The 23,668-nt window shown below is 40.9% G+C and overlaps 1 protein-coding gene across 2 annotated transcripts in view; it reads right to left on the reverse strand.

Annotated features, from left to right (window-relative positions):
- The window catches only part of UXS1 (UDP-glucuronate decarboxylase 1), an 82,105-nt gene that overhangs the window by 4,440 nt on the left and 53,997 nt on the right, over positions 1-23,668 (reverse strand). For both annotated transcript variants that reach the window (XM_070751078.1, XM_070751077.1), the window contains exons 7-13: positions 21,158-21,262; positions 16,860-16,919; positions 14,355-14,476; positions 9,194-9,313; positions 5,908-5,951; positions 1,301-1,361; positions 11-68 (exon numbers count right to left, since the gene is read on the reverse strand). In XM_070751078.1, coding sequence (XP_070607179.1) covers positions 11-68; positions 1,301-1,361; positions 5,908-5,951; positions 9,194-9,313; positions 14,355-14,476; positions 16,860-16,919; positions 21,158-21,262 — 570 coding nt within the window. The remainder of the gene's footprint in view (positions 1-10; positions 69-1,300; positions 1,362-5,907; positions 5,952-9,193; positions 9,314-14,354; positions 14,477-16,859; positions 16,920-21,157; positions 21,263-23,668) is intronic.

Genomic DNA, 23,668 nt, shown 5'->3' on the forward strand with positions numbered 1-23,668 from the left:
ATGTACTTACCTACAAGCTTTTTAATTAACTGGGCAAATTCTAGAATAGAGTGTTCCTCTGGATTCCCCTAGAGATACAAAAAGTATTCTCAAAATAATGTTTACAGTACAATAATACAATGGTTATAGAATAATACTATTGTATAGCACAGTGGTTTTCAACCTTTTTTGAGCCACGGCACATTTTTTACATTTACGAAACTATGGGGCACATTGGGGGGGGGGGGCTAAAAAAAGTTTGGACAAAAAAATTCTCTCTTCCTTTCGCTCTATTTCTCTCTCCCTATTTTTTTCTCTCTCCATCCCTTTCTTTCTCTCTTCCTTCTTTCCTCTTTTTTGCTCTTTCTCTCTCCCTCCCTCCCTCTATGTCTTTCTCTCTCCCACCTTCCCTCCCTCTCTGTCTTTCTTTCTTTCTCTCTCTTGCTTTCTTTCTCTCTTGTTCTCTTTCTCTTTCTTTCTCTCTCTTGCTTGCTTTCTCTCTTGTTTTTTTTCTCTCTCTTGCTCTTTCTTTCTCTTGTTTTCTTTCTCTCTGAGCTTCGCGGCACACCTGACCATGTCTCGCGGCACACTAGTGTGCCACGGCACACTGGTTGAAAAACACTGGTATAGCACATTAATTATTTAAGTAGGAGGAAAATATAGTTTTTGATCTTCTATAAAGAGTTATTTCCTGAATACTCTGCTAACAAATTGCAAAATATAATCCCAATTGTAGAATTCTCTGTTCAAGAATGGAATTTACCGCAGGAATTCCTAAAGGAAAAGAATGATCCAAAGTCTGGAATTTTTGTACTATTGTTTTCACATCACTCTTATGGGCAAACCTAAGGAAATGCATTTTATACCTCAGATCATACTACATTCAGTAGAAATCTTTACTATCAGGAACCTCAATGGTTTTAGTTACTTTCTGATTTAGCAACGAAATCTCAAAGGATGAAATATTATGAGGCAAGAATATAATTACAAAAGCAGCACCCTACATGAGGAATTTATTTTAAAAGTGGATTTATAAAATGGGGGTCTGCAAAGGCTTTATTTGCAGATATAATACAGGATTGACTGCATTTAAAGTAGAAAAATTGTACCATGCTAGTTTGTCTTCATATGGTGCTAGTGTTTTTAATAACAATGAGGAGGAGGAGGAGATAGCGGTGCTGGCGATGGGCCTATTGCAGATCAGGGCAATACCAAAGGCACTGACTGATTCCATGCAGTCTGAATTTGGGGGTGCTAATTTTTATTTCTGCACTATTCAATTTCCCACTAAGGTTTATAACAAGAAGAGTGTTTTGTTTACCAAGTTAACAGGACTGCTAACGTTGCTATTCATTAAGGCCACGAGCCCATTCACAAGGTCACTGGGGAAAAAAAGATAAGACAACATGAGCTGAGAGTTATTTCCTGATTTATTTATGGTCTGGCCTTGCAAAGTGCTGATACTGAGAAAAATACTCTCTTGGGGGAAGTTTTACTGTAAGCAGTGGCATCGGGTGGGGGCAGCGGTCAAGGGGACCGAGACTAACAAAGTCCCATCCCTTTTATACATCCAGTGCTATATGACCTTCACCTTTGGGATGAAACAGGAAGCTTCTGCTGATACCCATGAACAGAAACTAAAACAAGTGAACCACAGCAACTTTCACTGAATATACATGAAGGGACAGAGCAAAACATTTCCGCTTAAACAATTTTCAGAAAAGACACAATGGGACAATGGGATGAATTTACCAGGGTGTTGGATTTCGGTGCAGAACATAACAAAATTTTAAAATCAGGGTGCGGAATTTTCATTAGAATAAAAACTAGAGCTGGTTTTGAGTGGTACATCATGGTCCACATTTTAATCATCAATGTGGCCAATTCAAGAGATAGATAGATAGATAGATAGATAGATAGATAGATAGATAGATAGATAGATAGATAGAAACAAATAAACAAACAAACAAGGGAGTGGGAGGCACTGTTCTTCAGTGGTTCTCCTCATACCCCTCTGGTCGGTCGCAGTCGGTGTTAGTGGGGGGTCAGAGGTCGACCTCTAGGTCTCTCCCTTGTGGGGTGCCTCAGGGGTCAGTCCTCTCCCCCCTACTATTTAATATCTACATGAAACCACTGGGTGAGATCATCCAAGGGCATGGGGTGAGGTATCATCAATACGCCGATGATACCCAGTTATACATCTCCACCCCATGTCCAGCCAACGAAGCAGTGGAAGTGATGTGCCGGTGCCTGGAGGATGTTGGGGCCTGGATGAGTGTCAACAAACTTAAGCTCAACCCAGACAAGATGGAGTGGCTGTGGGTCTTACCTCCCAAGGACAATTCCATCTGTCCGTCCATTACCCTAGGGGGAGAATCACTGGCCCCCTCAGAGAAGGTTCGCAACTTGGGCGTCCTCCTCGACCCACAGCTCACATTAGAGAAACATCTTTCAGCTGTGGCGAGGGGGGCGTTTGCCCAGGTTCGCCTTGTGCACCAGTTGCGACCCTACTTGGACCGGGAGTCACTGCTCACAGTCACTCATGCCCTCATCACCTCGAAACTCGACTACTGTAATGCTCTCTACATGGGGCTACCTTTGAAAAATGTTCGGAAACTTCAGATCGTGCAGAATGCAGCTGCGAGAGCAATCATGGGCTTTCCCAAATATGCCCATGTTACACCAACACTTCACAGTCTGCATTGGTTGCCGATCAGTTTCCGATCACAATTCAAAGTGTTGGTTATGACCTATAAAGCCCTTCATGGCACCGGACCAGATTATCTCAGGGACCGCCTTCTGCTGCACGAATCCCAGCGACCAGTTAGGTCCCACAGAGTGGATCTTCTCCGGGTCCCGTCAACTAAAGAATGTCGCTTGGCGGGACCCAGGGGAAGAGCCTTTTCTGTGGCGGCCCCGGCCCTCTGGAACCAACTCCCCCCAAAGATTAGAATTGCCCCCACCCTCCTTGCCTTTCGTAAGCTGCTTAAAACCCACCTCTACCGTCAGGCATGGGGGAATTGAGACCCTGTTCCCCTAGGCCTTTACAATTCTATGCATGGTATGTATGTATGTATGTTTGGTTTTTTTATATTAATGGGTTTTTAATTGTTTCTAACATCAGACTACTATTGTACAGTGCTTTATTGTTGCTGTTAGCCGCCCTGAGTCTCCGGAGAGGGGCGGCATACAAATCAAATCAAATCAAATCAAATCAATAAACAAACAAACAAACAAACTAACTAACTAACTAACTAACTAACTAACTAACTAACTAACTAATCCGCCCAGAGTCCCTAGATAGTTGGCCGACATAAAAATCGAATCTAAATGAATGAATGATTGAATGAATGAATGAATGAATCAATCAATAATACAGATTAAAATAATTAGTTGGATCTTTTCTTTTGGCCTTAAATTATGTTAATTATTAAATTACTAAACAATGACATTTACTAACAACTTTTGGTAAGGTTCAGCGTGTATAGCTATGCTTTAACAAGAAGAGAAAAAGAGTTTACTCAAATAAATGGCTAGCTTTATAGACAATCTAGGAACAAACATGTATATTCAGTTACCTCTCATTGTAAGTCAGCTATTCACTGCCTGACTAGAACATTTCCAAACAAAATGCAATGTGACTCTTCCACTGTAATCCTCACCAGTGTTCATGGGCATCAGGAATTCAAGATGGCGGCCACAACTATGCAATCAAGACCTGCCCTGCCCTGAGGCAGGCAAGCAAGGAGAAGGACACTGGCTGCATGATTTACGTCACCTTCTTGATTATTTTGACCTCCTTCAGAATATTTCTGCTTGTCATACTTAACTTTGGCATTAAGAGCATAATGAACATTGGTAAGGCAAATTCATCTGATATAGCTATGGGATAGGAAAGGAATTTAGATTCCTTAGGCCCTTTAAAAAAGAGAGAGAGAGGAATTCCTCTTTTTATAATTAAGCTATGTGGATTTTTTTTCCTCCCAACAAAATTCAATAAATTCAATTCAATTCAATTTATTAGATTTGTATGCCGCCCCTCTCCGAAGACCCGGGGCAGCTCACAACAATAATAAAAACAATATTCCAGCGAAAACAAATCTAATATTAAAAAGCACATAAAACCCTATCATATTTAAAAAAGCAAACAACATATACATACCCAAACATAAATATTAAAAAGCCTGGGGGAAAGGTGTCTCAACTCCCCCAGATGCACATGCATAAATCAATGAGCACAAATATTTGTGCTTATTCTAATTTAATGTTAAGCCACCATTATGCTTGCTAAAACTAAAAAAAAAATGCCCTCCTTACAAAGAAAACTGCATATCCACATATTCAGCAGAAGATGGCAGTAATAGTTTAAGGAAAAAAACAGAAAACCCAGGAGCTTCTAATACTTCTTTTGCCTCTTAAGAGTCATTGTGCGTGGGTGTATTTATGACTATTACTAAGCAATTTATATTGATTACTTTCCATTCTATAAAAATTAAAGACAAATAGCGAGTGTGGGTATAAATAGACATTGTGTCCTGGCTGGGCTGGGCTACTCTGGTGGGTGGATAAATTTCCCACACTCTGCTCCGAACAAATATCTCAATGGCTGGCCCAACACCAAGCCTCTTCTTGGGCCAAGATTCAACCAGCAAATATAGATGAAGACTTATTCATGTTTTGGACCAGGGTCCTCAAACTTAGCAACTTTAAGACTTGTGGACTTCAACTTCCAACTGTATGCTGGCTGGAGAATTCTGGGAGTTGAAGTCCACAAGTCTTAAAGTTTCCAAGTCTGAAGACCTCTGCTTTGGACAGATGGATCAATTGTTCCTTTCTAACTTTTTAATGTAAAACAATAATTTCTTTGCAATAGTTTTTTCTTTTTGCAATGAGAGAATAAGGTTAGCGGTGACCTTTTCTTTTAACATTATTAAAGATTGCACTAAATATATTTAACAATTACAAAAATCTATCACAAATATATAAAAAGGGAAAGAAACAAAAAGCATTTAAAAAGTATAAATCTTATTTTTAAAAAAGAAAAGAAAACATAAGCACAAGAAACTTCCCCTTTCATCCCCAACAAGTAGATTCAATATTTGAGACATTGCCTGTCTCTTAAAATAGCTGCACCAGGATTGAACTGATGTTGTTGGTGCTCAGAAATATTTAGCCAGTGGTTTGATGGGTAGAAAACAGTGTAATTTTATGACTTTTAAAAAAATGTTATTAAGTTCCTAAGTAGGAGCTTTTAAAAGGTGAGTTTTCTAGAATTATAACTTTAGTATTCTCCCAGGGAAGATGTTAAGCCACCCAATGACATTCTTGCTGTGCAACATTGTTAGATGAGTCGTAATTATCATTCTTCATATCTGCAACTCAAACTGTACAAAGTGATATTTACTTAATCGAATTCTAGATGGAGGTACAAAATGCTAGCAGTAATGAGATGTTCTAGAACAGTGTTTCCCAACCTTGGCAACTTGAAGAGATTTGGACTTCAACTCCTAGAATTCCCCAGCCAGCAAATGCTGGCTGGGGAATTCTGGAAGTTGAAGTCCAGATCTCTTCAAGTTGCCAAGGTTGGGAAACACTGTTCTAGAAGACAAACACTGATCTAAATTTGCCAGAATTCTTGCCCTTCTTGCCAATGTTCCGAATTGGTAGTTACTACAGCTTTATTTTTCTTTTACTTTGAGGCAGTTAGCTAGAAAAAAATATAATTATAATGTTGTCTCCATACAAATTCTTACAAATAGTTTTTTTTAAGTGCTATCAGATAATGGGCGACATGAATCAAACTATTCAGGAAAAGTGCTGAAAAGTTATATAACAAAACTATGGCATGTGGAAAACACTTTCTTACAAACCCTTCTTGAAACATTGGCTATAATAAGATTGAGTTGAATTCAATATAAAAATGTATACCTGACATACTGGAATGCTCTGGTTTGAGTGCCGGGCCCATATACCTGGAAGATTTAAAAATGACATAAATATGGATAGCAAAGATACCACATTGCAGTGATGTACAACTATCATCCATGTACAGTGACCCCCCGATCATTGCAAGGGTTCCGTTCCAGGACCTCTAGCAATGATCGGGTTTTCGCGAAGTAGTGCTGCGGAAGTAAAAACACCATCTGCGCATGCGCAGATGGTGTTTTTACTTCCGCAGCGCTAGTGAGGAGCCGAAGATTGGGGTTCCTGGGAAGGGGACTCAGCTGGGAAGCGGCGCTGGGGTTTCCCCACCGCCCACGCAAACTCCTCGCTGCCGCTCGCCCGCCCTTCGCCTGCCCACGCCGCTCGCTCGCGCCGCTTCCCAGCTGAGTCCTGAAGCCAATTCGCTTCAGGACTCAGCTGGGAAGCGGCGCGAGCGAACGGCGTGGGCGGGCAAAGGGCGGGCGAGCGGCGGGTGCGCGGGCAGGCAGGCGGCGGACAAGCCGTTCGCTCGCGCCGCTTCCCAGCTGAGTCCTGAAGCCAATTCGCTTCAGGACTCAGCTGGGAAGCGGCACGAGCGAACGGCGTGGGCGGGCGAAGGGCGGGCGCACGGGCAGGCGGCGGACAAGACAAGCGGCGGGCACGGCAGCAGCGAGGAGTTTGCGTGGGCGGTGAGGAAACTCCTCGCTGATGCCCGCCGCTCACCCTCCCGCCAGCAAGAGGGGGAAGACCCAGGGAAGCCGCCCAGCAGCTGATCTGCCCGGTGCCATCTACGCATGCGTGGCCATAGAAAAAAAGGGCACGCATGCGCAGATGGTGTTTTGACTTCCGGGTTGAAAAATCGCCATATAGCCGTTTCGCAATGATCGGGATCGCAATACCCGGGGGATCACTGTATCCTTATTTGTTTATCCTGATTTACCAAATGATTATCTAAAGTTAGATGGAGAATAATCGTATTACAGACCTTTTAGGTACATATTGATTTTGGACTAGTTTCATGGAATTCGGTCAATAGGCTTCCTATCCAAGATATAACCCAACATAACTATTTCATATTGATCTATCTGTTCATTTTCATGATCATTTGTTCATGTCTATCAATTCTTATCCATTAAAAAATCCATTATTTTCAACATTGCACATTTTTGGGGGAAGATTTGGGGTTTTTTGAAAAAAGATTCCATAGTGGAACATAGTGGAATTTGCTTTACAAATGAGAAAGAAAAAAATGTTCTTAAGTTGGCAAAAAAATGAAACTAAGTCACCCATACTGGCTTTTCTAACAATTTACAAAGAATTTAAATCTTCTATAAACCATTTAAATATTTTAAGCGCAAGTTGAGACACTGCCTACTAAGAGTCTTAGCAACAATCTTTCTGGTAAGCAGATTACAAGAATTCTGCTAGTATACGGTTGTTTGCCAGAAAACAAAATATTGCAATTTTAAAAAGGCTGAATCTCATGATATTCCAATGTTCTTCAAAAGAATTTCAATACATCCTTGCCTGAAAATCCTTTACTTTTTTATCGCAAAACTTCTCTGGCATTCTAAGATAACAGCATTACTTTATTTTAACTATTTAAATAGTTAAAACTCAGCAGCAGTTTTCAATGTTATTTTAGAAGACGCCATTTCAAAATATTGCTTGAATCACACCAAATGGAATTAAGAAGCCGTTTACTGTGTGTGTTTGTGTGTGTGTGTATGTGTGTGTGAGTGAGAGAGAGAGAGAGAGAGAGAGAGATTGATTTCTAGAACTCTTAGCACTAGATCAGTGATGGCGAACCTTTTTTTGCTCAGGTGCCCATACCCATAATGCAATGCCCCCCCCCCCCCGGGTATTTGTGTACAACCTCCCCTGCTCCCTCGTGCATATGTGCAAACCTCACTGAAGCCTCCAGACTTCCAGTAGACCTGTTGTGCCATTTTTCATCTTCTCCAGGTCTCAGAAAAGCCTGCAGAACCTGTGGATGGCGAAAAATGGTCTAACAGGCCTACCGGAGGTTTTTTCCCAAACTCCAGTAGGCTTGTTTGGTCCGTCTTCACTATCCACAGGCTCCAGAGGCTTTCCTGAAACATGGGTAGGGTGAAAATGACCTCTGGAAGACCAAAAATCAGCTGTCCAGTGTGCACAAGCTGGTGGAGCTGACATAGAGCAACACCTCCCGTGCCCTCTGATATGGCTCCACGTGCCATCTGTGGCACACATGCCATAGGTTCGTGTCTTCAGGGCACTAGATGATAAATGAATGTCATGAATATCTGCTGTGAATAAAGCACATGATATACAAGTGCTATGTTAGCAAATGTCAATTCAGGAACAATTCTCAATAGAAACAGACCACCTATTTGGTTGAAGAATTCGCTTGATTCCTTACCAACGAATCTTCCATGTATTAGAAACAATTTCTATAACTGTAGGTATCTGAATATTAAATGGAACTTTTGAGTACAACACAATTTGCTTATGTGATTAAATACTAGATGATGCATTAGAATGTTTCTATTTTTAGTTTAAGATTCGACTACTGTAATGCTGTCTACATGGGGCTACCTTTGAAAAGTGTTGGGAAACTTCAGATCGTGCAGAATGCAGCTGCGAGAGCAATCATGGGCTTCTCAAGGTATGCCCATGTTACACAAACACTCCGCAGTCTGCATTGGTTGCCGATCAATTTCCGGTCACAATTCAAAGTGTTGGTTATGACCAATAAAGCCCTTCATGGCATCGGACCAGAATATCTCTGGGACCGCCTTCTGCCGCACGAATCCCAACGACCGGTTAGGTCTCACAGAGTTGGCCTTCTCCGGGTCCCGTCGACTAAACAATGTCATTTGGCGGGACCCAGGAGAAGAGCCTTCTTTGTGGCGGCCCCGACCCTCTGGAACCAGCTCCCCCCGGAGATCAGAACTGCCCCCACCCTCCTTGCCTTTCGTAAAGTTCTTAAGACCCATCTCTGTCGCCAGGCATGGGGGAACTGAGACATCTCCCCCCGGCCTATACAGTTTATACATGGTATGTTAGTGTGTATGCTTGCTTTTAATAATGGGGTTTTTAATGTTTTTTAAATTATTAGATTTGTTCTTACATTGTCTTTGCTATTATTATGAGCCACCCCATACAAATCTAAATAATAATAATAATAATAATAATAATAATAATAATAATAATAATATATTGATCCTGAGAGATTTCACAAAATGGCCGACTTCGATGTGTCTCTGCCACACAGTCATTAAACTGAATGGACAAGAAGATGAATACATACGGTCAAGGGTTCTCCTTGAAGAGCTTGCAAGATGAAGTTACTAACAACTCTGCCATCATTCATGTGCATCCGGGGACCAAATGTATTGAAGATCCGGGCAACTCTTACTTCGACACCTTCCTGAAAGGACAAGAAAAATAGCATCTTGTAAAAATTCTATTGAAAATCACTTTTTTTGTACTGTTCCAGAATAAGATATACCCACAAATACATATAATTGTAATGATTTCAACATGGTGCACTTCAGCTATACTGTACACCAGAGTGGCGGAGTGGCCTAGAGATAGAGTTCTTGCCTCACAATCAGGATGCTGTGAGTTCGCTCCTAGGTAGCGGCACATCTTTCTATCAGCACAAAATTGAAATCATCTGCTGCAAATTCTTGGCAACAGGAAGGGCATCTGACCAGTAATAGTAATAGTAATAGTAATAATAATAATAATAATAATAATAATAATAATAATAATAATAATAATATTTATAATACAAAAACGAGCGCTTTGCTGGCAACGGAAGTCCGGAGGTGGGGTTTCCCAGCGAAGAGAGCATCAGTGAAATTGCAGCATCGCAAAAAACCCGAAGTCCTCAAAACTCCACCTCCAGACCTGTGTTTTTGCAATGCTGAGATTTCACTGAGGCTCCCCTCGTTGGGAAACCCCACCTCCAGACTTCCGTTGCCAGCAAAGTGCCCATTTTTGCGCTGCTGGGATTCCCCTGCTGGGATTCCCGTGCAGCATCACAAAAACACGGAAGTCCAGAGGCGGGGCATCCCAGCGGCGGCAGTGGGTTTGTAAGGTGAAAATAGTTTGTAATAATAATAATATTTAATAATAATAATAATTATTATTATTATTATTATTATTAATTAGATTTATATGCCGCCCCTCTCCGAAGACTTGGGGCGGCACTCGGCTCCATTCAGTTGCTCCAACCTCAGGGATATGTCCCAATTTAGGGATTACGGGATCATTAAAAGACAAAAAAAAAAGTTCAGCTATATTACCTGCCAACACAGTATCCTTCAAATATCTGCTACAACTGACCCATCATCCAGCCTGGCTCCAAAATGGCTTAGCAATTATGAGAGTTGGAGTCCGGCATATTGGGACTGTACAAGCTGGGAAAGACTGGTTTGTAGCATTGTTGTTGAAGAAACTCCTTCTCAGATATTTATCTTTGGAAGGATAATATAATGATCTGTCAGGAGTATTTTGATTAAACTAAATCAATTTCTGTTAGCCTTTTGGGGACACGAAGCATTTCGAACTAGTAAACAAAACAGATACTCTTGAGAATGCCACGAATGTTTATAGATCTTGACAACAGCAGGAAATGTTGGCAAACATGCCTCAATTATTTGTTCTCTTTATACTATTTCCAGAAGACATGCCAGAAAGTATTAGAATTTACACTAACAATATTTGTACAGTCAGTCTGCCTTTTTAGTAGCTTAGCAACTGTAGATTAGAAAATGAAATTTACCAGATAGGATGAAACATAAAGAACCGTTGTTACTTCCCAACAACCTTGTTCCTATCCAAAGAATCTACTAGATCAGTGTTTCCCAACCTTGGCCACTTGAAGATATTTGGACTTCAACTCCCAGAATTCTCCAGCCAGCGAATGCTGGCTAGGGAATTCTGGGAGTTGAAGTCCAAATATCTTCAAGTGGCCAAGGTTGGGAAACACTGTACTGTACTAGATGAAGTAAAATTAAAAAATAACAAGCACATGTTTACAAGAACTCAAGAAGCAGTTACTGAGAGAATAATGTGCATCAGTCCACAAACAGTGTAAACAAACAAGAAACACCTTCACTCAAAAAAACAAAACCCCAGTGATGAAAAAAAAATTATATCAATATATTTTCCAAACTTGCAAAGAACTGATAAAGAAATAAAGGGAGACTGGTATAGTTCTATTTCAAGCTTTTGTCAGCCAAGCTGTACCCTTCTAGGATTCAAACCTGGGCTGCTTATGGCTTGCTAGGCAGTGATTTTTCCTCTGAGCCACAGGCTCTACTCTCTTTTATCAGCTGAGCCAGAAAAAGATTACCGTATATACTCGAGTATAAGCCGAGTTTTTTAGCCCCAAAAATGGGCTGAAAAACACAGCCTCGGCTTATATTCGGGTCATTGACAAAGTCACCACACGAGGGCGCCATTGCTTGAGCCAGAGCGAGGAGGCACCAGCTTTTGTCCCCTCTGGCACGCCGTAGTTCCTCTCCCTAACTCAAGCAAAGAAGGCAGCCATTTGCAATGGTGAGTCGGATTAAAAAGGCCCCCTGCTGTCAGATTCTCCTCCCCCTCCTTTGAAAGGATTTAAACTGTTTAAAAAATGGTATTTTGTGGTAGTTGCTGTCCTTGCTTGGATAGGATCTAATAATGTGTTATGAGGCAGAGCTAGACTGGAATTCTTTTTCTATCTATCTATTTTTCTATCTATCTATTTTTCTATCTATCTATCTATCTATCTATCTGTATCTATTTCTTTCTATCTATCTATCTATCTATCTATTTTTCTATCTGTCTGTCTATCTTTATATCTATCTGTCTATCTATCTATCTATCTATCTATCTATCATCTATCTATCTATCTGTATCTATTTCTATCTATCTATTTTTCTATCTAACTATTTTTCTTTCTATCTATCTATCTATCTATCTATCTGTATCTATTTCTATCTATCTATCTATCTATCTATTTTTCTATCTGTCTGTCTGTCTGTCTATCTATCTTTCTATCTATATCTATCTATCTATCTATCTATTTTTCTATCTGTCTGTCTGTCTGTCTATCTATCTTTCTATCTATATCTATCTATCTATCTATCTATCTATCTATCTATTTCTATCTATCTATCTATCTATTTTTCTGTCTGTCTGTCTATCTATCTATCTATATCTATCTATCTATCTATCTATCTATCTATCTATCTATCTATCTATCTATTTCTATCTATCTATCTATCTATCTATCTATCTATTTTTCTGTCTGTCTGTCTGTCTGTCTATCTTTCTATCTATATCTATCTATCTATCTATCTATCTATCTATCTATCTATCTATCTATCTATCTATCTATCTATCTATCTATCTATCTATTTGGTTTTCTATGCTGATAACCTCACAGCAGCTAATGCTGAAGCTCTTCTTTGGATACACTTATTTGTTTGTTTGTTTGTTTGTTTGTTTGTTTGTTTAATTGGATTTGTATGCAATCCCTCTCCAAGGACTCAGGGTGGCTCACAGCATATATAAAAACAGAACAATAATGTAAATCCAATTAATGATGAGAAGGAATCCAGTTTTGAAGGATTTTAACTCTTAGGTTTTAGCTTTGTTCCTGATCGAGCTACTTTTTTTACTTTTTAATTTATTGTTAATATTGTTAATTTGTTTACCCTCTTTTAAATTTACAGAGCTAGTTTACTGGTTTTCTTTAAAATAAATATTCTAAAACATGTCTCAATTAATGTAATTTTATTGTTTTCCATTTTTATAAGTTACCAGTAGCCACTGCATTTTCTAACCTCGGCTTATACTCGGGTCAATAAGTTTTCCCAGTTTTTGTGGCAAAAATTGGTGCCTCGGCTTATACTCGGGTCGGCTTATACTCGAGTATATACGGTATATGATTTTCTGTCATCTGGCATACCCAAATATGGGAGGGAGCTCACTGCTCCCTTTTGCCTTTTCAGCCCCACTCCAGGGGCTATCCGGACACCAAACTATATTTTCCAAACTTGCAAAGAACTGATAAAGAAATAAATGGAGACGGGTATAGGTCTATTTCAAGTTTTTTAGCTTTCGTTGGTCAGCCATACCCTTCTAGGATTCGAACCTGGGCTGCTTATGCTAGGCATAATTTATCTTTATCAGTTCTTTGCAAGTTTGGAAAGTTTGGGTATGCCGGGTGACTTGACAGAAAAACATATCAATCTCTATCTATCTATCTATCTATCTATCTATCTATCTATCTATCTATCTATCTATCTATCTATCTATCCATCCATCCATCTAATCTATCTATCTTTCTCTCTCATCTATCTATCTATCTATCTATCTATCTATCTATCTTTCTCTCTCATCTATCTATCTATCTATCTATCTATCTTTCTTTCTTTCTCTCTCATCTATCTATCTATCTATCTATCTATCTATCTATCTATCTATCTATCCATCTATCCATCCTTCCATCATCCATCTAATCTATCTATCTTTCTCTCCTATCTATCTATCTATCTATCTATCTATCTATCTATCTATCTATCTATCTATCTATCTATCTATCTATCTATCTATGGGATTATCTCACACCTGAGATTTTTACATTTCTCTGCAAGTGGCTTAGTATTACACCCATTTTTCAAATTCTGGACTACAGGTAGTCATTGGCATACAACAGTTCATTTAGTGACCTTTGGTACTTACAGCAACACTGAAAAAAGTGACTTATGACCACTTTTCAAAATTATGACCCTTGCAGCATCACATGATTTACATTAGGACACTTGTAAACTGCTTCATATTTGTGACTGCTGCAGAGTGATGTGATCTCTTTTTGCAACCTTCTAACAAGTCAATGAAGAAGCAAGATCTACTTAACTACCACTTATATTAGTTAAGTTTGTTACTAACTTAACAACTGCAGTGGTTTACTTAACAAATGTCTCAAGAAAAGTCATAAAACAGGCCAAAATCACTTAACAAATTTGTCACTTATCAACACAAACTTTAGGCTCAGTTGTGGTCAGAAGTTGAAGACTATCTGTATAATGTTATGACTAAGAGCCAGGTTGCATAGTGGTTAGGGCAGCAGGCTAGAAATTGGGAGATTTATTTATTATTTATTAATTGGATTTCTATGCTGCTCCTCTCTGAGGACAACATATAATATACACAGTATACAAAATCTTGAATCCAATTAATTAATTAAGAGTCTAAACCCCCAAAAAAGCATGAATGAATTTTAGTTCTATCAAGACACAAAGACAATATGGTAACCTTGGAAAGAAGAAAGAAGGCAATGGCAAGCATTAAAGAAAAAAAATATTGCCAAGAAAACTGCAGGGCTAGACCTGTCTGTCACCAGGAATCAACACTGACTTGAAGGCATACTCTCTCACACATAAAAGTTATTACTGTGCAAATCTCAGTACCTGCTTCATATAGGCATAGCACATGGTTTCAGCAACTCTCTTTCCTTCATCATAACATGCTCTTGGTCCTATAGGATTCACATGACCCCAGTAATCTTCATTTTGTGGGTGAACTTCAGGATCTTGAAAGAAAGAAAAGGGTGAGATTTCAATTATCCAATAACAAGTAACAATATTAATATTAATTGCTTTTAGTAGGCCATCTTTTTCTGACTTTAACATAAGGATATGTGGAAATTTTAGTTTCCCAGGCTTACAATTCGTTACATGTTTTAGCCATTCCATGTAGGAATTGACCACATAGTCAGATGAGAAAGGAGGCTATTCTATAGAATCATGGACAGCAGAGATCAGCAAAATGTTATGTGAATGTCTTTCTTTTTCTTATCTTTCTGGAACATTCTGTTCAATTTCCTTGAGATACCTGTAGTTTTAGTGCAATGCTGAAGACTTAATTTGTAAATGATCCCAATCAATTGAGGTGTTTCTTTGTGTGTGTGTTTATGTTCCCCACACACAGAATATATGGGTCATTAAAAAGTTTAATCAAGAACAAACAATATATATTAGGAGGAAGGTCAATATGATCATATAGCTCAAACATAGCCGGTTTAAAAATTGCTGTTGAGCACCCAAATTTTCTGCAAAGTAGTTCATGGCATCAGGGTTTTGATTTTAAAAAAGGAGAGAGAATTGCCTTAATTTATATAAAATAGAAAAAGAGCTATGCTAAAACAGTCAATATTTCTTTCCATTTCTACTTTGATTTACTTTTGATGAGCACTACTAAAAACAAGTGGAATTGTTTCTTCTGAACCACAGTATCATCTGATACAAAAGTAATTTATTTACAACTGAATTTTTTTTAAAAGAATGATTTGATAATTACAGAGTTCTGCTAAAAAACTTTATCCTTGAGAAAGGATAAAATAACACACAAAGGGCTCCTTTAATTATCTGCAATGTTACAGGAACAAATAGCTCGTACATGCCATGGTAAGATGTATATTTTTAAAATATTTTTATTGTTCTTCTATTGCAGTTTTTTTTATTATATTGGTGTTTATTGTTTTCAATGATTTCTGAGCCCCCTCATCATACATTTGAGGTGGCCTCTATACAAATTGAATGAATAAACATTTAAAAAAAAATAGATATCCCACATATTTTGTTCACAAATTGTTCAATAGTCACATCACAGATATAGCTTAAACTGTACATTTTAAATCTCTCAGTATCTGAATTAATTGTCATTTTTATCAACATAAACTCCCAAAGAAATCAACCTCTATTAGTAAGAATGAAGGTTTGATCGTACTGCATTTTCTATACCAAGGCTTAGCAAACAAACATTGTCTTTTATAATTGGATTATAATTCTTAGAGGCCTCCATTAAGATGGCCATTGGCCAGGGAATATGGAAACTGTAATATGAACATCTTGATGGCATTAGGTTGCCAAACTCAGAACAAAACAATATGCCAAGTTGAATGTAATCAAATTACAGTAACTCATAATTAAAGAGTAAAGTAGAGTAACAGAATATATGTCATGATCACTATATAGCCAATTATCTATGGAAAGTCAGTTTGATCTGGTGGTTAAGGCACCAGCTAGAAATCAGGAAACATGGGTTTCAAGTCTCGCCTTAGACCTGAAAACTGTCTGGGTAACTTTGGGCCACTCACATTCCCTCAAGCCAATCCATCCAGGAAGAAGGTGTTTGGGATATGCTTGCTGGCAGGATACAAAACACAAATTGTTTATACTTTAAATGGAAGTGAGGTGGAGAAAGCAATGTAAGCAATAAAGCCTTTATGAAGTGGGACTTCCCATATCAATTACAGCGATACCTTGCCTTACAAACTTAATTGGTTCTGGGACGAGGTTCTTAAGGTGAAAAGTTTGTAAGACGAAACAATGTTTCCCATAGGAATCAATGGAAAAGCAATTAATGCGTGCAAGCCCAAAATTCACCCCTTTTGCCAGCCGAAGCACCCGTTTTTGCGCTGCTGGGATTCCCCTGAGGCTCCCCTCCATGGGAAACCCCACCTCCGGACTTCTGTGTTTTTGCGATGCTGCAGGGGAATCCCAGCATCGCAAAAACGAGCGCTTTGCTGGAGGTAGGGTTTCCCAGTGAAGGGAGCATCAGTGAAATTGCAGCATTGCAAAAACACCAAAGTCCTCGAAACCCCACCTCCAGACCTGTGTTTTTGCGATGCTGCGATTTCACTGAGGCTCCCCTCGCTGGGAAACCCCACCTCCAGACTTCCATTGCCAGCGAAGCGCCCGTTTTTGCGCTGCTGGGATTCCCCTGCTGGGATTCCCCTGCAGCATCACAAAAACACGGAAGTCCGTAGGCGGGGCATCCCAGCAGCGGCGGCGGGTTTGTAAGGTGAAAATAGTTTGTAAGAAGAGGCAAAAAAATCTTAAACCCCGGGTTTGTATCTCGAAAAGTTTGTATGACGAGGTGTTTGTAAGACGAGGTATCACTGTAGTTCTTACCTCCATACACTTCAGAAGTGGACGCAAGGAGAAGACGGGCTCCAACACGTTTTGCTAAACCTTAACAAAAAGAGGACACATTTTTTAAAAAGGAGCAGGCATATCTTTATTTTACTTCAACCAACCCTGATGTAAAATACTACACATCAGCACTTCTTTCAGGACAGTACAAATGCTGACTTGTGATTCCAAAAGTATTTAACCGTGCCAAGAAAATCTTTACCGGTTTTAAGAGTTTTTGGAAGAGCATGTAGCCGGCTAATAATAATTATAACAATAATTTATTAGATTTGTATGCCACCCCTCTCCAGGTAATATTGCATATGACTTCTTTGCTGTGAAGGTTCATTATATTATTAGCACAGGCAGTTAAAAATAATTTATAATCTGGAATATGGTGTCGCATATCCTTCTGCCGCTTTAGCTCTAAACTCTGTTAAAGGATTACAAACCAAAATGTAATAAAATTATTGAGTGATTTAGGGTGAAAAGTTTATTTTCATCCTGCTATTAAAAATCAAGAATATATTGTATATCTTTTAGTTGTTATAGACGAAGAAATATAAAGGGGGAAAGATCTCCGGGGATGGTGGTGCCCTGTATTTATTTGTGTGTTTTTCCTTTCCTTTATTTTCTCTATTTAGATGTATATGTACTATGTTAATATTACTTATATTTAAAATATTCAAAACAATTTAAAAAATCAAAGACATCAAGGCTGGAGGCTACAAAACAAAGGATATAAGAATCCATTATAATAAATGGTTTTAACCATATTTGTGTATGCAGGTGAATAATCCAACTCTAATTACTTAATACAGTTGTTTTCAAGCTTGGTCACTTGAAGATGGGTAGACTTCAACTTCCAGAATTCCCCAGCCAGCAAAGCAAAGCAAAGCTGGCTGGGTGTTGAAGTCCATCCATCCATCCATCCATCTTCAAATGATTAAGTTTGAGAATCATTGACTTAACACTTAACAGAGCAAACAACATTTTAAGACAGGGAATATCAACTTGGAGCCCTGAGAGTACCAAAGCATTCCCAGGCACTCAACAAAATCCACTAGGCTCCTACACTATCTTGTTTTTTTTTAAAAAAAAGTTTAATTGTTTTAATTTTAATGTGCGTACATATATACACCTACATACATATAAATATTTATATTGAATTGTAAGCTGCCCAGAGTCATTGTTTGAGATGGGTGGCTACAGGAACTGAATATATAAATAAATAAAATAAATAAAAGCACCCATCCTATTGATTTGCAGGAGTGATCCTTCAGCAGTACAATGATCCCACTGGGATGGCTAAGGGGAAACACTGGGTCAATATGCCTTCTGGCAAATGAGCTTTTATGAGTGGCCATTGTCCTCAATTACACCATTTTTTCTACCTGAGCAAGATTGCAACTATCTTTTAATATGATAAAATTCCAAATGTGCCCCCAGCTACATTTCAATTACATTGCACAATTTTATGCCAAATAAAAAGATTCAGATTTATCTCTTAAAGTAGATATATCTAGGAATATTATTGGTGAATGTTCTGTTCTATTCTGAAAGTTGTTCTCTATTTCCGAGCAAATACTTAGTGATTTGCCTTGAATGTTTTATCATAAAATTGTCTTTTTGTTCTGCACTATTAAATATTCTTTGCTATCTGAGCCAAAGCAAGGGTTCAGAATCTGTCATTTACCAGATCTGTGAATTCCTTCTCACTGCAATCTGCCACAATTTTTAATGATTAGCATGGGTTGAATTGCCTTGGTATCGTTCTTTGGTAACAGCTTCAAAACTAAATTTCTCAATGGAATGGAAATAATCTGAAATTGGTATTAGACATGAATATTTGGTTACTTTCCCTATTAAGAATAACCTCTTGGCAATTCAGTTACATATGTATAAGGGATACTTCAACCGCCATGTTGGCACATCCAAGCTCAGCATGACTTTATTCTGGTTAGTTCTTATTCTCACATAAACAGAGCTATAAGCACACACCAATGTAGACACACACATTCACACAGCTAAGACAAGCTGGGCAATTGACAGTCAAAGGCTCCCTTTTTGCCAGTTCTGGACTCCATGCCGATCACGACTGTTAAAAACTGACAAGAGATTTAAACTTAATATTAACCGCTCCAAACTTGACTGTAAAAAATATGACTTCAGTAACCGAGTTGTTGAAGCGTGGAACTTATTAGTGTCATCCCCAAACCCCCAACACTTTACCCTTAGATTATCCACGGTTGACCTATCCAGATTCCTAAGAGGTCAGTAAGGGGCGAGTACAAGTGCACTAGAGTGCCTTCCGTCCCCTGTCCTATTGCTTTCCTATATCTCCTATACTTTTCTTCTACAGTAGTACCTCTAGATACGAGCTGCTCCACATGCGAGTATTCCAAGTTACGAGCCGAGACGGAGCAAAATTTCTGTTCAACACCTGAGCTCAAATTCGGGATACGAGCCGAGCTTCCACTAGGTGGCGCAAGAATTCCATGCTTCCAGTTATCTCGGTGCGAAAAACAAAGTCTAAAGGCATTCGTTCGAGATGCGAGTTGATCGACATACGAGCTTGGGTCTGGAACGAATTAGACTCGTATGTCGAGGTACCACTGTATTCCTATATCTCTTCTTCTATTCTTTCATTGATATGTTCTATTCCTATATCTTCTTTTATATTCTTTCTTAGATATATTTTACTATGAGTATCTCCTCTATAACTTTCATCATATATTTTACTATGTGTGTATACAGTGATCCCCCGTTTATTGCGTCCCCAACCATTGCGAACAGGGTACTTCGCGATTTTTCAACCCGGAAGTCAAAATACCATCTACGCATGCGTGCGTTTTTTCTATGGGCACGCATGCGTAGATGGCAACCGGGAGATCAGCTGCTGGGTGGCTTTCCTGGGTCTTCCCCCTCTTGCTGGCGTCAGCGAGGAGTTTCCCCACCGCCCACGCAAACTCCTCGCTGCCGCCCGCCCTTCGCCCGCCCACGCCGTTCATTCTCGCCGCACGGGCCTGTCCACGCTGTCTCTCGGCGCTTTCGAGCTGAGTCCGGGAGCGAGTTCGCTCCCGGACTCAGCACGAAAGCGCCGAGAGACAGCGCCAAGGAACGGGCCTGTCCACGCTGTCTCTCAGCGCTTTCCAGCTGAGTCCGGGAGCGAGTTCGCTCCCGGACTCAGCACGAAAGCGCCGAGAGACAGCGCCAAGGAACGGGCCTGTCCACGCTGTCTCTCGGCGCTTTCCAGCTGAGTCCGGGAGCGAGTTCGCTCCCGGACTCAGCACGAAAGCGCCGAGAGACAGCGCCAAGGAACGGGCCTGTCCACGCTGTCTCTCGGCGCTTTCCAGCTGAGTCCGGGAGCGAGTTCGCTCCCGGACTCAGCACGAAAGCACCGAGAGACAGCGCCAAGGAACGGGCCTGTCCACGCTGTCTCTCGGCGCTTTCCAGCTGAGTCTGGGAGCGAGTTCGCTCCCGGACTCAGCTCGAAAGCGCCGAGAGACAGCGCCCCCCGGACCCCCAACCCGGGTTTGGGGGGCTGCTAGGAAGCCCCCCATGCCGGCGGCAAACAGCCGCGCCGCCCCCAATCTTCGGCTCCTCGCTAGCGCTGTGGGAGTAAAAACACCATCTGCACATGCGCAGATGGTGTTTTTACTTCCGCATCGCTACTTCGCGAAAACCCGCTCGTTGCGGGGGCTCCTGGAACGGAACCCTCGCAACGAGCGGGGGATCACTGTATATATATACCCACTAAAACCCTCATTGTGTATTGGACAAAATAAAGAAATAAAATAAAATAAACAATGGTCAACCATGCCAAATCCTCTGCAATACTTAAAAGAAACTGCTTTAAACCCTCAGCCTGTCTATATGTATAATGTGTCTTCGTAAACTGAGGGCCCCTCAATTTTATTCAAAATTGCAAATGGGGGTCTTTGGCGACCAAGAATTTACCTGAACGAGCCATATGCTGGTGCAAACTACATTCCCTTGTACAAGTGGATTGTCAACTCTAACCTCAAGTTGAATTCCTGAACAAGCACACGCAATGTGGCAAGTATCAGCATGCTACTTGTCTGTTGCAAAACTGTTTTTTGTCTTAGCATGTTGTGTGAACTGCTCAGTTCAGCGCAGAACCTCTTTTTACCATTTCAGATCAAACAGGAGATCAATATGCAACAATGCACCAAGCTACAGAGAGAGATGCCAATAGAAAAATAAAATGAGATTGCTGGGTTTTATCCTTTCTAAGTAAACATTAAAATAATGTGGCAATTAAGCTTTATACTCACCTAACATATTTAATGTTCCAATTGTGTTTGTCTTCAATGTCTTTATGGGATTATACATATAATTTGGAGGAGAAGCTGGAGAAGCTAAGTGATAAATCTGGTCCACTATGAGAAAAAGAAGAAAAAGAAAGAAAGAAAGAAAGAAAGAAAGAAAGAAAGAAAGAAAGAAAGAAAGGAGAATTTTTTTTTGCATTAAATGATTTAAAAATTATGAAATTCAACAAAATAATAACAGTACTATTCAGTTTTAGACACATTCAATTCAATTCAATTTATTAGATTTGTATGCCGCTCCTCTGTGAAGACATGCGTGTCAAACACATTTATTGAAAGATGCTCTTCTTGTAATGAATATCCTAAAAGAACTGGAATTAGAGTGCAAGTTACACATCTTGGAATTCTGGTGTCGAACCCAAGCATGAGGTTTGCTATATCTGGGGGGAAGGAACGATGCTCTGAGCAGCGGGCAGTTTTGGCACCGGTGGCGCCTTTGACAGCTTTCTGTCGAATCCCAGGCATAGTAGGAGGTTTGGTGACAGCGGGAGCCACTGGAGCCATTGGCCCAGGGCTAGAGACCAAGGCCAGGGGCCTCTCAGGAGGCTCACAGGGACCTAGATGCAAGGCCACCAGGGCCACACTTGGTCCCTACAGGATCAATGGGGTTTTGGACCCCTGCCAAAGTTATGGGCTTCATTCAAAAGAAACCCAGATCACTTAGCCTTGTTTCTAAGCCAGGCTATCAGCCACCTAGACCAGGGGTAGGCAAACTTGGCTCTTCTATGGCATGTGGACTTCAATTCCTAGAATTCCTGAACTAGCATGATTGACTCAGGAATTCTGGGAGTTGAAGTCCACAAGTCATAGAAGAGCCAGGTTTGCCTACACCTGACCTAGACCAATGTGCTCAGTTCTATCCATCGCAGTGGGCAATGGTGGTAGTGGTTACTGCAGTTTTGGAAGGGGAGGCTACTGAATGGGTGGTAGATTTGCACAGCAAACATGCCTGGGAACTGACAGATGCAGCCTCTTCTTGGAGGTGCTACAGGTTCGCTCCAAGGACAGATCCAACGTGCAGAAAGAGAATTTTGCCATGCTAAAGGCCTGGCTGGAGAGGTTGCTGGTCCATCAGTTTAGGGTGGGTTTGGACCATGATCTAAGCAGGCTTGTGTGCACAGAAGCATCCCACACAGGCTTCAAGAGTGGTACCATGCGGTCACTGACCTGGATTCAGGGCTAAATGAGTTCCAGCCTAAGAGGGTTGTGAGCCCCATAGGACTCCCATCAGGGCCCTGGACAGGCTTCCTGGTTGCTTCTGCTTGACGCTTCCAGTTCTGGGAGCGTCAGGCCCCACAACCAGTCTGCTCAGCCATTGCTACATTGTTTCCAGTGCAATCAACTGGGTTACCATGCAGCTGAGTGACTGGCGCAGGCAGCAAAAAAGATGACCAGGATGACCGGGACCCCCAGAAAGACAGGCCAGCAGACCCCTGAAGGATCCATAACGGGGCAACAGGCGGATGTTTCAGAAGGTGGAATAGAGACAATCAGGAAGTACCAGCTGGCGCACTACGATAGCGAGGATGAGGATCTGGAGGACCCAATGGTAAGCAGCTCATTGTGCCTGTAAACATAGTGGGCCCCTGCTCGGGACAGTGTGGGATGTGCAGAACACTGATTGACTTAGGATATACTTGGTGCCTGGATCCTTTTTAAGGTCATTAAAGTGATCGATCCAGTTGCTGTAGAGCTGAAACTTCCCTGCCTACTGAGCTAGGTTTACCTGCTGTTTCACAGCAGCCTACTAAAGCCCAATATCCGGCCCCTTCTCCAAACCCCTGCATCCTATAGCACGATGAAATTGTCCGGGTATTGGAATTCTGACTCCATATGGGTGGGATACAATACCTAGTACAGTGGAAGGGATATCCATCCACAGACGCTTCGTGGATAATGGACAAGGACGTGAGGGATGCCCGCCTTCCTAAGTGGTTCCATCAGCACTATCCCCACAAACCTGAGGGGGATGGTAACTGGATGCGTATGAGGAGTAGCTGTCTGTCAAACTGCAGCCCAGGGTTCACCATAACTGGGAGGTAGATGGAAACGACATGGCAAGAGCCGCCAGCTTCAGCAATGCCACCAGTTATTCCGGTGGCACTGTACAGCTGTTCGTCATATCCCAAGCCTAGTGGCAATAGGAAATCTCCACCGCGTCGGCCGGCTTTGAGGCCACCGCCCACCTGCATGCCAGCTAAAGAAGATGGACATCATAGACACGCCACCACCAGTGGACAGAGGCATGCCTTGCATTTCCAGCCCAGGATAAGACGTCTGATGGGAGGCATTCATCTGGACATGCCAGGCCAGTTGGAGGCCAGCTAGAGGGTGTGGACCTATGCCAATAAAGTATGCTGGGAGGTGGATGCACCCAGCACTGTCTTTTTACTGACCCTGGACTCATTGTGTACCAAGGCTCTGGCCTGCTGAACTGAATGACAGATTGCTGGTTTG

The sequence above is a fragment of the Erythrolamprus reginae genome, chromosome 4, assembly GCF_031021105.1.
Source record: "Erythrolamprus reginae isolate rEryReg1 chromosome 4, rEryReg1.hap1, whole genome shotgun sequence".
Lineage (NCBI taxonomy): Eukaryota > Metazoa > Chordata > Lepidosauria > Squamata > Dipsadidae > Erythrolamprus > Erythrolamprus reginae.